The 15,297-nt window shown below is 41.7% G+C and overlaps 1 protein-coding gene across 4 annotated transcripts in view; it reads left to right on the top strand.

Annotated features, from left to right (window-relative positions):
* The window catches only part of AK9 (adenylate kinase 9), a 68,418-nt gene that overhangs the window by 37,945 nt on the left and 15,176 nt on the right, over nt 1-15,297 (top strand). For all 4 annotated transcript variants that reach the window (XM_081856684.1, XM_081856685.1, XM_081856683.1 and 1 more), the window contains 8 exons: nt 3,216-3,358; nt 4,708-4,920; nt 5,940-6,206; nt 7,459-7,580; nt 9,474-9,693; nt 11,181-11,243; nt 12,037-12,252; nt 13,951-14,169. In XM_081856684.1, coding sequence (XP_081712810.1) covers nt 3,216-3,358; nt 4,708-4,920; nt 5,940-6,206; nt 7,459-7,580; nt 9,474-9,693; nt 11,181-11,243; nt 12,037-12,252; nt 13,951-14,169 — 1,463 coding nt within the window. The remainder of the gene's footprint in view (nt 1-3,215; nt 3,359-4,707; nt 4,921-5,939; nt 6,207-7,458; nt 7,581-9,473; nt 9,694-11,180; nt 11,244-12,036; nt 12,253-13,950; nt 14,170-15,297) is intronic.

The raw sequence follows: 15,297 nt of genomic DNA, 5'->3' as shown, positions 1-15,297 counted from the left end.
ACCAGGAGATATTTGAAAGAAGAAACAATAAATAAATCAAGAACTCTAGAAGAACAGTAGTGCTAGTTTTTCAAAAAATATGAAAGGGCTTAGCAGGATGCTTCTGTTATATCATCATAAAAAGTTTTTTTATGGTAGGCTTGTAGAGCTTATGATCTACTTCCAAAGGTAGCAGAACATCTTGTGAGTGTCTACTTGCCAGCCTGGCTAGGGCTGTGAAAACAAAGGGGTTATACAAGTTCCTACTCTTTATGCTCTTTATGCTTTGTGCTCTTTATGCACCAGGCTCTGGACCTGGTGTCTTCCATGGCGACACTAGGGCTCTCCCAGTTTGTTTTGGGCCCCACACATCAAGCAGGCCACACGCTGGATCTGATCTTTGGCGTCGGTATAGATGTGATCATGTTTCCTTCGATGAAGGTGCCATGGTCTGATCACTATGCTCTGAAAGCCAGGATTGACGTTCCACCCCCACCCTGCTTAGGTGGCAAGCCAATTTGGGCTCGCCCGCAGAGGCTGATGGACCCTAATAGATTCTGTCAAGCCTTGCGGGACCTTTCTCCCCCTGGCGACTCATTGACTGAGCTTGTTGAGGCCTGGAATACCCAGCTCCTGGCAGCCATCAATGAGATCGCACCTAAGCGCCCTCTGCGACCCCGCAGAAACCGGGCTCCCTGGTTTACCGAGGAGCTCCGGAAAATGAAGCGGGACCTCAGACGACTAGAGCGAGTATGGCGGGGTGCCCGTGATGGAGCTTCAAGAACATCTTATAGGGTTCTTATGAAAACCTACGAGATGGCATTGAAGGCCGCTAAGAAGTCCTACTTCTCGGCCTCCATTGCATCCGCTAGCTCTCACCTGGCACAATTATTTAGTATAATTCGGTCTTTAACGTCCCTCGAAGGACAGCCAAATTTAAATAACAATTTGACACACAGCTGTGAGGCATTTGCGAGCTTTTTTGCGGAGAAGGTCCTGTTGCTCCGCCATGACCTCCCTGCCAATTTGGATACAATAAAGGAACTGGAGGCCCCTCGACTGTCCTCGGGTTCAGTATTGGACCACTTTGACCGGATATCCCCAGCCAATGTGGACAGACTCCTCCGAGCTGGAAAGCCCACCACTTGTCCTCTCGACCCGTGCCCGTCCTGGCTGATTAGAGCGTGTCCAGACGAGGTGCGGGCCCCCCGGGGGATATCATCAATCTGTCCCTTGGCACCGGGACATTCCCAGGGGAACTGAAGGAGGCAGTGGTGCGCCCGCTCTTAAAGGAAACATCATTAGATCCCTTAGATCTATCAAATTACCGCCCGGTTTCGAATCTTCCATTCCTGGGTAAGGTGATTGAGAGAGTGGTTGCTGAACAGCTTGGTGGGTTTCTGGATGAAACATCGGCTCTGGATCCATTCCAGTCCGGCTTCCGCGCTGGTCATGGGACCGAGACGGCTCTGGTCGCCCTAACAGATGATCCCCGCAGGCAGCTGGATCGAGGCGGGTCGGGGCTGCTGATTCTTCTAGACCTGTCAGCAGCCTTCGACATGGTCGATCACGAACTCCTGGACCACCGCCTTGCCGACGTGGGGATCCAGGGCACAGTCCTTCAATGGCTGCGCTCGTTTCTCTCTGGTCGGGGACAGAGGGTGGCGCTTGGGGGGAAATTGTCATCCCGCCACCCCTTGGTGTGTGGTGTGCCCCAGGGTGCAATACTCTCCCCGATGCTTTTTAACATCTTTATGCGCCCCCTCGCCCAGCTTGTCCGGAGTTTTGGGCTGGGCTGCCATCAGTATGCTGATGACACCCAACTCTATCTGTTGATGGACGGCCATCCTGACTCGGCCCCAGACACACTGATCAGATGCTTGGAGGCTGTGGCTGGATGGTTACGTGGGAGGCGGTTGAAGTTAAATCCTTCGAAGACAGAGGTCCTCTGGCTGGGACGGGACGACATGGGACTGAGGGGGCAACTCCCATCTCTTGCGGGGGTGCAATTAGTGCCAGCACCGTCCGTTAAGAGTTTGGGTGTAATCTTCGATACCTCCCTCTCCATGGAGGCGCAGATTGCAGCTATAACAAAGGCGGCATTTTTTCATCTCCGCCAAGCTAAGCAGTTGGCTCCTTACCTCTCTCGCCCTGACCTAGCCACTGTGATCCACGCGACGGTCACCTCCAGACTGGATTATTGTAACTCGCTCTACGTGGGGCTGCCCTTGAGACTGACCCAGAAACTCCAGCGGGTGCAGAATGCCGCAGCAAGACTCCTTACGGGGTCTTCGCTTAGAGATCACATTCATCCGGTGCTATACCAGCTGCACTGGCTCCCGGTGGAGTACAGGATCAGGTTTAAGGTGCTGGTTTTAACCTTCAAAGCCCTATACGGCCTAGGGCCCTCGTACCTACGGGACCGCCTCTCCTGGTATGCCCCACAGAGGAACTTACAGTCTTCAAATAAAAACACCTTGAAGGTCCCAGGCCACAGAGAGGTTAGGCTGGCCTCAACTAGAGCCAGGGCTTTTTCGGCTGCGGCTCCAACCTGGTGGAACGCTCTGTCACAAGAGACAAGGGCCCTGCAGGACTTGACATCTTTCCGCAGGGCCTGCAAGACAGAGCTGTTCCGCCTGGCCTTTGGTCAGGGCGCAGCCTGACTCCCTCCTTTGGCAATCTTTACAAAACTTTAGTTTATGGTTGCCATCAATTTTGATTTTAATTAATTTTTATAATGTTTTTATAATGTTGTATTGTTTTAGTGTTGTTAGCCGCCCTGAGCCCGGCTTCGGCTGGGGAGGGCGGGATATAAATAAAATTTATTATTATTATTATTTATTATGCAACATGCTCTGCACATAATCTACAACAGTATGTAGGACTACAGGTTCCCAATCTCTGTCTAAAAGGGACTCTGAGCTTTAGAATTTTATGGTGCTTTCTTGGCAGGCCCTCTGGCAAGTGGAATGGGGTAATGTTCTCTGGATCTGCTCTTACAGTGGTCTCTGGTGGACAGCTGATGGACGAGAGCTTCTGGCTCTGAGGTTTGAACCTTCAGTGGATGATGACTCAGCCTGGATCAGGAGCAGATAATACATTACTGCTACGGATAAAGTTGTTATATGTTCAATCGATTTTTAGTGAAAGACTATGTCATGATTTATCTCTGCTGTTGCATGCTTTTATACTTGCATTTTAAAGAAAATAAATTAGAGCATGATTATCTCTGGCAGAACCTTTTAAGTACCATGGCTGGGAATTTGGTCCTGAAGATGACGATGAAGAACAAGAAGATTTGCAAGCTGAAGCGGAGGCACTGGCAGAGGAAGAGGAAGAGGAGGAAGAGGAGGAAGATGAGGAAGAAGAAGAGGAAGAAGTAAGTAACAGCCTAAATGTAAGATTATATTTAGCTATGATTTTAAATACATTTTCCCCCAATCACAGATTGAAGACTATGGTGCATTTCGTTTTCAGCCTCAATACATATTTTATACTGTTTCATGTAAGGGAGTGCTGAGATTTGGGGGGTTTCTTCAGCATTATCTACGTGCTATGACATTATTGAAATGTGGATAGTATGTGCATAATGGACACATTCTAGAGAAGAGGGGTGTCTGACCAAGTCCATTGCTCTTCTTGGGCACTTTAGGAGTCAACAGTACAGCCAACTTAGGATGGATTTGAGATACTAAACTCGGGAATTAACATTTTGTTGCAAAATTAGGTCTGTGTTCTCCAGCTTTGTGCTGAATGCCCAATAGGAATTTTGGAGAATTCCATTGAAAATGGCACCAGAAATTGCTGGGATAGCTTATTTGTCCCATGTCCCAGATGGAAATCAAGCCAGCAAATATGATTGATATTGGCTGCTGCTGTTGCTCTCAGTTCACAAATGATACCTAATTGAATGTGGGGTGAGTGGGGGTCCCGTTTGTATGGCGTTTCCTTAGGAATGAAATATACGGAATAAAATAACGTAATGACAACATAATTTACAAAATTAATTACATAAGTTACATAATTTTGCCACAGCAGCAGTGAGATGAAGATAGTTTTTGGAGGAAGACTTACCGTAACTGCAGCAGAGTAGAAACAGTGCTGCACACAACAAATACAGGGTAGAATGGAAAACAATGACTTCTTACATTCCAGTGCAGAATTCAGTCTGTCACACAATACAAGTTCATTAGCACTGATCTGCATAACACTGAAATGCAGGACTGCTTTCACTATGTGTTCGCATCTCACTGAAGTTAATACAACTTGCAAGTGTTACTGCTACCTTTCTTTAGACTGCTCCACATCATCACAATCCAGTGAGAGTTACAGTGAATGCTGCCACCAAGTAGAATCAGTTTTTTCTATGCTAATCTACTTTTGCAGAATGCAAAAAACAGTTGTTGGGGTAACCTCGCAATTAGCTGCTGGAGTATTTACTCAGACAGCATTTATCACCCATGGGGGGTAAGCTAGGCATGATTACCATACTCTGCTGAAACAACCTCTTGCCCATCCCCTCCTACCTCACCACTTTGTCTACATATGATTAGCACTGCCAGAGGTGAGTATCCTGATCACATTTGAGGGTGAGGGGCAGTGGTAGATATGCAGCTTTCAGTGGCCGTTTGGATGCTTATAAGTATGCCAGTAAGGAAGACTAATTTTTTAAGGATGTTTATCAAAGTTGTGCTCAACACCTCATCAGAATTATTTTGCTGTTTTAAGGATGAAGAAAAAGCTGCTCAGAGGAAGAGACATATGGGAGATACAAAGCACTTTTGTCCAGTGATTCTAAAGGAAAACTTTATCCTTTACCCAGGACTTACTGAAAACACAGCTAAATATCGAGAAAAACACTATTATTTTTCAACTCCAGAAAACAGAGATAAATTTTTGGAAAACCCCGAAGAATATGTGTCTCGTAATGAGCCATTGAAAGTAGGCAACATTTTCAGCTTCTTTCATATGTCTGTTATAGATAAGAGATTAATAAACCAAAGTCCAAGTCTCAGACACTGTATTAACTCAATTATGAGAAACCTAAATATAGGAGGCACATTGCATGAAGACATAATTGTTACAGTTTCTAAAAACTTTGTTAAATGAGTATACGTTTATGGACTATCATTTTTACTAAGGGGGAAAAGGTGTGATACTGAGCTGAATGAAGGGAATGAAGAATGCTGAGTAGCTGTAGTGAATGGGAATACATTTAGGCTGCAATCTGTTACCCAGTTTATCTGGGAGTAAGCCTCATTGAACTCAGTAGAACTTATGCTTGGGTAAGCATGTATAGGATAGCACTGTTAACTACCGTATTTTTTGCACCATAACACTCACTTTTTTCCTCCTAGAAAGTAAGGGGAAATGTCTGTGCGTGTTATGGAGCGAATGCCTGCGGGTGGCGGAGGGGATCTGCTGCAGTTGTGAGCAGAGGACCCATGGTTCCCCTTCCTTCCCTCCTCCGTGGTTACAAAGCATGGATCCACATGGATCCTCAGGATTTTTGCATTGGGCTACTCCAAACTCACTGTCAGATCACATGTCTGTGGCCACAGCATGAAGCACAAAATTCATATATCCACTATTTCGTTTAGAATATTATTTTTCTTGTTTTCCTCCTCTAAAAACTACGTGCGTGTTATGGTCTGGTGCGTGTTATAGAGCGAAAAATACGGTACCTCTTTTAGAGCCCTGCCAAAGGCTTATTTAGTCCACTATTCTCTTTTCCATAGTGACCAACCCATGAGAAACATACAACCAGGATAAGAGAGCAAATTTATTTCTGTTACCAACACTGAAGCATGTACAATCATCTGATAATCTGCCTTTAAGAAACAAATGCAGTTCTTTTCTCTGAAATATCTCAGGATTTTAAATGATGTATTATTCAGCAGAAACCTGCTCTTATAAAATCCAAACATTTATATTTATATTTTTTCTGTTTCTTATTTAAGGCTCCCCCTATAAGAATATGTCTTTTAGGATCACATGGAGCAGGTAAAACAGTTTGTGCCCGTTGGTTAGCAGACAAATTAGGTATTTTCCACATTCAGTTTGAGGAGCGCCTACAGGAATTGATCATGATCAAAACTGGAAAAAGAGTTGGACCTGAAGAAGAGGAGGAAGATGAGGAAGAGGCTACCATTCAAGAAATGGTTGAATCCCCTCAATCTGCAGCTGAAGAACTTGAGGGTGAAGAAGAAACTAAGCGACTCCAAGAGGTAACACCTAGTATACATTAATGACTTTCTGAGATGAATATTTGAACCAGTTTACATAATAAACAAAATCAAGTCCCATTATAAACAAAATCAAGACCATGGAACTTTAGACTGTAGATGGAGGTTCACATGCTACAGTCCTCCCTAGACATACACCAAAAACCCTGCCTGCATGTTGAACAACGGCATGCTTGCCTGAGCTACTTTGAGGGATGGTGCAGGTTATAAATTTAATAAATAATGTCAGGTCAAAGGCTAGGCCTAGCCTTTCACCCTGTTGTGCTAGTTTGCAGTGTTCAGTAGCTTTTGTGAATTAAAAGCAGGATGCATATTCACACCTGAAGTCTGAAGGGGTTCACACCTGAAGTCTGAAGTCTGAAGGGGTTCTAACTTAGCCAAGGATAGAACTGAGTCTTCAGCAGGAAGAAAAAGCAGACAACCTGTTAAAGTCCTAGCATCTCCTGGCTTCAAGCAATAGAGGAACATGAATCCTACTTGGACTTATCCTAACATCTACATAGAGACACCTTTCAGGAAAGCAACAACAACTGTTTAAGCTCTGTGTCCAATTCTGTGTGTTTGATGTGGTATGAAAATCTTCTATCTCTTCTATCTCTTGATAGTGCAGTCATTAAATGTTGAATATGCATGAGCCAACCAGCTCTTGTACCCAGTACAAAACAAAAATTTTGCAGGTTGAATGAATTAACTCAGTGCTTCCGTTGTTCCACACTTTCTATAGTGATCCAATTTCCCATGAGAGCTAAATAAAAATGAATAATTCAAAGTTGCTTGAAAAAGATTCAGCTATTTAAGCTAATATTATAGATAGAGTAGCCTGGATTTTCCTATATACCTGACCCATAAATGTATCTCTTAGGAAACAGAAATCAATACATATACAAACCTTTGTTTTACAGTATGTAAAATATTATGCAATATAATTTAAACATATTGAAGTGCCATATTTTTCCATGTATAAGATGCTCCCATGTATAAGATGCCCCCTATTTTGGGGGACTCCAAATTAAGAAAACACCCTCAGCACTACTCGTGTATAAGACGAGCCCCAATTAAAAACCTACTTTTTTGGTAAAAAAAACACCCTTGTCTTATACACGGAAAAATGCGGTATTTTGTTACAAAAATGTTGAGCAAAGAGAATGAGTTATATAAAACCCTTATACTGCTAAACAGTTGTCAAGCGAAGAAGAGATCAAATACTTACATGTATTTTGGATCATTTTAACAGAAAGAGATGCTGTTAACAGACGAAGAAGAAGCAATCAAGGCAAATCTAATAGAAGGTGAAGCCTTGCCCATGGAGGTGCTTGACGGCATTGTTCTTGATTGGTGGATGAAGGAACCATTTCGGTAATTTTTGTGTGTCTAATATGGTCTGGCTTTTTTTCCATCTATAACTCTTAGGCCACAATCCTGTAGTTACTTGCCTGGGAATAAGCCCCACTGAACTCAGATCCAAAGAATTGAACTCAGTGGGACTTCATGGTAGGTATGCATAGGATTACACTGCCTCAGCATCCTGGGTCAAACATATCAAGACAAGTACCTCTCTTCATCTGAACCCAGAAGATCTGAAAAACAGCCTAACTTATGGTAACACGAGACTGGCTGGTGCTTGGTCTTGTTAGTTTTATTGAATTATGAAACTTATTAGTCACTTCTCTATTTAAAAATTGCTGTAGAATAAGTGCCATCTATTCTTTGAAATCAACTACCATATGAGATCCACTGCAGTTCAGCCTTGCAGATCATTTATAGATTCTGTTTAGACGAGCTTTTATTTAAAAGCTTTTTACTAAGTTTCTCATAGATTTGGTATTAGTGTGATTTCTGTTGTTGTTTGTAGTACTTATATATTTTAAAAATTTCAGTGGGTTATGGAAGTGTTAGCTGGGTTGGGTAATGATCATGAGGTGTGATGAAGGCAGGAGCAGGATTGTGGGAGGTGGAGTGAATCTCTTCAGTTTTTTCTCTCCTGCCTTGGCAAAAGCAGTTCGTTCCTCCTGGCTCCCTCTGTTCTTCAGTCAGTTAAGGCATCAAGTCCCACCCAGTCTTCAGATGTCTCTTTGCAAGTGCCATGGATTGGCTTCTGTTCACTAGAGTCTGTCTGTCCAGGCTCTCTATCTTTTTCCTTCAGCGTCTACATGCAGGGTCCATTGTTTTCCTCCAGTGTCATGTATGCACAAACACAGAGAGAGAGGGGGGGGGGAGGGAGAGATTTTGACTCTCCCAACACTTCAGAATTGAAATGGAGCCTCCTAAGTCAGCCTTGGTATTCAAATCTGTGTCATGTGATACTGCTTGCTCTGTATAATAAGTAGAGTCAATCCACATTTGGATCACTCCCTTACACTGGACCAGAAGGAACATTCGCAGTAAGTGGCCATCATGCCAATCTACCCTACAAGCCCTAAATATTGTCTCCAGTTGCAGAGCTGCACTAGGGATACATTTAGGAGCCTGGAATATTGACCTTGCGAATCCTGATTGGATTGTTTTCCATCCAACTATGCCCATCCCTTGCCTACTAGTAGGAAATTACATTCTTGCTATTAATTGGGAAGTCCATGGAAAATTGACAGTTACTTTTTTGCATTATAAAAAACTGGCCACCACTAAATTAGATTTGAAATTTGATGATAAGTGAGACTAAAGAAAATATAAAATTTTTTGGAAGAAGTGCTAGATTATATTTGAATGAGTGGACATGAGATTGTAAACAAGTTGATAATTTGTTTGGAAAAAACTTTTAACGATGTAAATGGGAGCGGGAGACGTGAGGGAGCCCAAAGAAGTGATGAAATTATGTCTGTGATAGAAGTAAGACTGTTTATTATTTGTGCATTTATATTTAAAAACTTTAATAAATATTTATATAAAAAAAAAAAGAAATGGAGCCTCCTAAGTCAGCCTTGGTATTCAAATCTGTGTCATGTGATACTGCTTGCTCTGTATAATAAGTAGAGTCAATCCATATTTGGATCACTCCCTTACACTGGACCAGAAGGAACATTCGCAGTAAGTGGCCATCATGCCAATCTACCCTACAAGCCCTAAATATTGTCTCCAGTTGCAGAGCTGCACTAGGGATACATTTAGGAGCCTGGAATATTGACCTTGCGAATCCTGATTGGATTGTTTTCCATCCAACTATGCCCATCCCTTGCCTACTAGTAGGAAATTACATTCTTGCTATTAATTGGGAAGTCCATGGAAAATTGACAGTTACTTTTTTGCATTTAGATCCACAGGTTTTATACTGGATGGTTTTCCTCGAACAGCAGAGGAAGCTCAGTATTTAGCAGACCGCTGCCTTTGTCCTGATGTTGCAGTTTACCTTGAAGTTGATGAAGAGGATGTTACTGACCGACTTCTTCCCAAGCGTGTGCAAACATGGCAAGAGAAACAAGCTAGAAAATTTGAGAAGAAGCAGCAGATAAAAGACATGAAGGCAAAATTAAGAGTAAGTATTCAGGATCTATTAATAGGCAGTATATCACATTTTTCAGGATCTATTAATAGGCAGTATATCACATTTTTCACCTTCTCACCCCTTGCTTTTTCCTGTAAGACCTATTGCAGTCGTTAAGAGTCGTCAACAGGCTCATCACAGCTATCTGCCAATCACCCATTCCCACCACCCTTCTGAGTAATACCCCTCCCCACCTTCTCACTATATAGAAGGGTCTGGTGACTTCTGTTTCAGTGTATCTGAAGAAGTGTGCATGCACACGAAAGCTCATACCAAGAACTGACTTAGTTGGTCTTTAAGGTGCTACTGGAAGGAAATTTTTTTATTTTGTTTTGACTATGGCAGACCAACACGGCTACCTATCTGTAACAGATAAAAAAGTACAGTATCCCTGCTTGCAGGTTTAGGATCCAAACTCATGTTGTAGGAGTTTTAAAGCAAATATTGGTGCAGCACTAAAAGATGGACAGCTAATTTCTGTGGCACATAGGTATCCTAACCACTTCAGAATTGTTTTGCCTTCTGGAGCCTAGATGAGAGTGCCTTGAAGCAGATGCAGTGCTAATTTGAAGTAAGCGGTAATTCAAATGATCCAGCTCATTAGGAGGCTTCTATGAACAAAAACTGCAGTGCAATCCTGTGCATGTCTACTAAAAAAAAAAACAGGCCCTTTGAGTTAAATGGAATTTAGTCTCTGATAAGCATGCACTGATTGCAGTCTTAAACAAAATCAACAGAGGGGAAAAACCCTGTGTTGCAATACAGAATAATCTGCACAAATCCAAATGCAACACATGGCCAAAAATGCATTACCATTAGTTTGATTAGTTTTGTAGTATGATCAAACTAATGGCAATACATTATTAGCCACGTGTTGCATTTGGATTTGTGCAGATTAAACAAAATCAAAGCTCCTGACTCTCACTGAGTCTTCAGCATTTCTTAAGTGGAATAGGGTTCTGATTCTTACTAAATTTTACATCTATAAACATAAATTTTGCATTTATCTCATACCCTCCAAGTGTTCAAATTTCCCATGGGCAGTCCTAAGGGGGAGTGAGAAATGTTCCTATTTTCATCTGAGGAATGTTGAAGGGTATGCAGGTCACCACATAAAGAAGTATTTTTTTTAATGAAGAAAAATAATGAAATATTGCTATTGGGCTTCATCATACTATTGTAAACTTAGTAGAACCCTTCTTAAGTATTTCTACCCAGCCAAATATTGCCTTACAGTCCAGCTTTGGGATGGATATCCCCAAACAACCCCCGCCAAAAAACCCCCACAGAACATCCATTGCAATTTGGATCTGCACTGGTTTCCACAGGTGTATAGGAAAACTAGAAAAAGTTAACCTTCCCATGTATCCTCAGATGCCCATGAAAAACCTTTTGAAATTGAATTTTAACATGTCAGTTGTTAATGTGTGTGTGTGTGTGTGTGTGTGTGTGTGTTTCATATGTACTCTTTTTAACAGGCAGAGCTGGTTGCTCAAAGAAGGGCAGAGCTTTTGTTAGAGCAAGCAAAAAGGAAAATGGAGGTAAGATACACATTAAAAATAACAAAAATTATGATCACTTTACAGTGGTGCCTCAGGTTAAGAACTTAATTCGTTCTGGAGGTCTGTTCTTAACCTGAAACTGTTCTTAACCTGAAGCACTACTTTAGCTAATGGGGCCTCCTGCTGCTGCTGCGCCACCAGAGCACGATTTCTGTTCTCATCCTGAAGCAAAGTTCTTAACCCGAGGTACTATTTCTGGGTTAGCGGAGTCTGTAACCTGAAGCGTATGTAACCCGAGGTACCACTGTATATTGGATTTTGTAAAGTGGCTCTCAGTTTGGCATCCATGATGCTTATTAAAAAAGATAACTGTGTTATAAATGGACTTGGGAGAAATTGCTGTTTATACTGTATTTCTGATTATATAGGAGCTTTCCCATTCACAGAAGGGCATTTTGGATCCAACACAAGACTCCCTTTTTATATATGACAGCTGTCTAAATATAGTCAAGTATCTACTACATATTAGTCAGGGAGTAGGTACTTTGAAATTAGGGCATATAAATTAATGTGCAGGAAAAACTTGGGCTGGAAGCAGTTTTAATAAACAGGCAAAACAATAATACACTTTTTGTGTATAAAATTAATCCCTTAGAAATCAACAGGAATTAGTTTTTATTGACTGTGATATATTCCAGACCACAGTTTTTCTGTACCACTACACAAATAGTGAACTGAGAACAAGAATCAATAAGCAGTGCCATAAATTCTATTTTACATAAATATTTTCAGGAATAATATAATAATTAAATATTTCCATTTTCTCTTTTAGGAGGCTGCTGCTAGGCTTGAAAATGAAGTTCCTGATGAAGAGGAGGAGGAGGAGGAGGAAGATGATATTGAAGCTATTTTGGAAGAAGAGTTCCCGAAAGAAGAAGATGAGGGAGAAGATGAGGAAGAGGAGCAGGAGTCTGAGGCTATTGAGCGCATGAGAACTGAACTCTCAGAGAAATATGAAACTGATGTTACTAATCTGCAAGCAGTGCAGGTATTTTCAGCATTGTCTGATGTATTGTATTCTGCTTTAACATAAGTGTAACAGAGACTAAATGACACTATTTTACTATATTTAAAAAGAAGATATGTGAAATATCTTCTTCATAAATCATCAGTATTGTATTCACTTTTACAGAGCCAAATTAAACACCCCAACAGACTTGCCTCCTGGAGAATGCATACATAATTTGTTCATGAAGAGGAAATTGTAGACATTTCCTGCTGCACATCAGATGTGCCAAATGGAATAAAATATTGGGGGCTCAAGTAAGCCCTACCGCACATAATCACAAGACACGGCACACGCACACAGTTTGAATGGCAATGCCCCCTCAAATGTTTTATGGGAGGGTGAAGGGACCTATGAGTTGACTTCTAGGGTCAATATACATATCTTCACTAGGCTGTAAGAAATGTACCTATTTTAACTGAATTTTGTGCATAAAGTACAGTAAACACATTCTCCAGTCAGTATGCATAATTTCTAGGAAAAAAGCCATTGTTTTCTATCTCTAGTTCAGACGTGTGCAGTCTGAGCTTCCAGGGCTGCACCTGGCCTACTGCCTGATCTTATGTGACCCACAACATACCCTCCCACTGATCACTAATTTTCTGCTAACTGCACCTCCCAGTAAAAAACATATAATATGGACTGTTTCACCCAAGTGGTTTTTGCCTTCCTTTTGGCCTTCTTCTATAAATTGGCCCTATCTCCCACAGCTATTGCAGGAGTTATCATCGAGCAGAATGATTTCAAATACCATAATCTGTTTCTTTTAAAAAGGGCTAGAATTATTGGGGGGGGGGATGTTTTCAAGGAGCTTTAAAAACAGAGAAAATGAGCTTATTTAAAATGATTTGTGATACCCAGCTAAATAGAGGTTGCACTACAGGGGCTGGACTAGATGACCCTTAGGACCCTTTCCAACCCTTCAATTCAATGGTTTTATGGTAGCCAATCCTATGTCAATTTTAATACCCATAGTTGTAAATTTTGATTGGCGATCTGTTGAGCAGCCTTGTAGGTTGTTGATTGTGAGTTAGGTAGTTTGCCAGATATCACAAGTCAACCTGTCACCTAACACATAGGTACAAGTCTCCTGCTAAATATTTTGTGTTGCCTGCTAAATATATTGCTTTATTTGCAAGGTTTAAGTAAAGGCATAGTTAAACAATAGAATTTGTTGCAACAACATGGATGACTTTAAAACTGATATTTGACAAATTGATGGAGGATAAGGCTATCAATGCCTCCGACCCCAAACAAAAGAGAATGTGTCTCAAGATGCTAAAGGCGGTCTTTAAATATAATGGTCTGAAATGTGTTGGGCTGCTTTGAAAATATGATCCATTTTGTCAGCATCTTGAGACACATTCTGTTTCGTTTGGGTGCTCACTTCGCATGTCTCCAGTCTTTGCACTTCCTATCAATGGCTACTAGTCATGATGGTTATATGTTACTTCTGTGACCCGAGTATCCCTCTCAGTATCAATTGCTGGGGAGCAGAAGCAGGGAGAGTGTTATTGTGCTCATGTCTTGCCTGAGGGTTTCCCATAGACATCTGGTAGGATGCTGGATTAGACTGGCCTTTGGTCTGATCCAGAAGGCCTCTGTTCGTGTTATTAAGGATTTACTTGGCTTTGTTGTTGTTGTTGTTGTTATTTCTGTTTTGCTTGCTTTTGTTCTCAGGAGGAACTTGAAAAATTGTTGATACCCGAAGTAACTCTTGTATCCAAGCGAAAGCCTCACATTGTGTGCTATCAATTGTATAAAAAGCTGAAGGACCTAATAGAAAATCGTGAAAGCATTTTTGAGAAATGTTATCCAATAAGCTTATCCCTTGCACGCAAGATGCTAGTTCTTGCCTATAAACATCCAAGCAATTTTGGCCAATGGGACCCAATCAAGGTAAATAACCTTTAGGGAAGAATATTTTGCTTGTTTTTTACCATTATTTATTAAATCAGTTATGTGGAGTCCTACATCGATTCTTATGCATAATTGTGCTATGCTATTGTTTCTAGGTATTGTTTATCATTCTAATTGGTAAAATAGGATTGATTGTTCTAATATAATATCTGCTGCTAATAGAATCAGGATGGGAAACCTTTTAACCTTGAAGGCCACATTCCCTTCTGATCAACCTTCCTAGGGCACATGCCAGTCAGTAGGCTTTCTACAGTGGGCTAATCTCTTCAGGCTTTCACACTCCTCTTTATCATCCCTCCAAGCAAAAAACAAACAAACACCATGATCATAGCTCAAGTACATTCCAGCCAGAAAAACAGATTACAAAGCAGGGCTGGTTCAGGATGTGTTTCAGGGTGTGTTTGGCCTGTAGAGAATCTCAAAGGTCAGATAGTGGATGGAAGGGGCTTCCTTGTTCCCTGCCTTCCTTGTTCTTCCTCTTCTCATTAGGTGGTGGCCTCAGACACAGTGATACTTATCATGGTCTGCATGGACATCAGTTTCTTTCTCAGCTAGACAGAAGATCATTATCTCAAGAGCTGTCAGGCAAGATGACCATATGCAGGCCAGTACTTAGCCAAAGTCATCCCATAGGAAGCTGCCTTCTACAGAGTCTCACCATTGGTCCATCTAACTCAGTATTGTCTAAAGTGACTGACAGTGGCTCTCAGGGTTTTGGACACAGAACATTCTCAGCCTTACATGCAGATGCCAGGGATTGATCCCGGAACCTTCTGTATTCAAGGATTCAAGGCAGATCCTCTGGATTGCAGCCCTTCCCCTAAAGCAGGGGAGTCCAAACTTTTTTCAAAGAGGGCCAGATTTGATGATGTGAACATGCATGAGGGCCGTCCGAAGTTGTTGACCTTTTTTAAGGGTTTTTTAGGATTGCTCAGCTTTTTTTTAGAAAATAAACTCCATTCTATAAACTCCATTCTTCTTTTTTTTTAGAAAATAAACTGCCGGATTAGGCCCCCGAGCTGGACTTTGGCCATGCCTGCCCTGAAGGAAGAATGCAGTTTGTTCCAATTTAGCACTAAAGAGCAGGTTTTCCAGGGGGAAGTGACA

The sequence above is a fragment of the Podarcis erhardii genome, assembly GCF_964252035.2.
Source record: "Podarcis erhardii genome assembly, chromosome: 3".
In the NCBI taxonomy this organism is placed as follows: domain Eukaryota; kingdom Metazoa; phylum Chordata; class Lepidosauria; order Squamata; family Lacertidae; genus Podarcis; species Podarcis erhardii.
The sequence above is the reverse complement of the archived record's forward strand: the minus strand, read 5'-3'. Positions and strand labels throughout refer to the sequence as shown.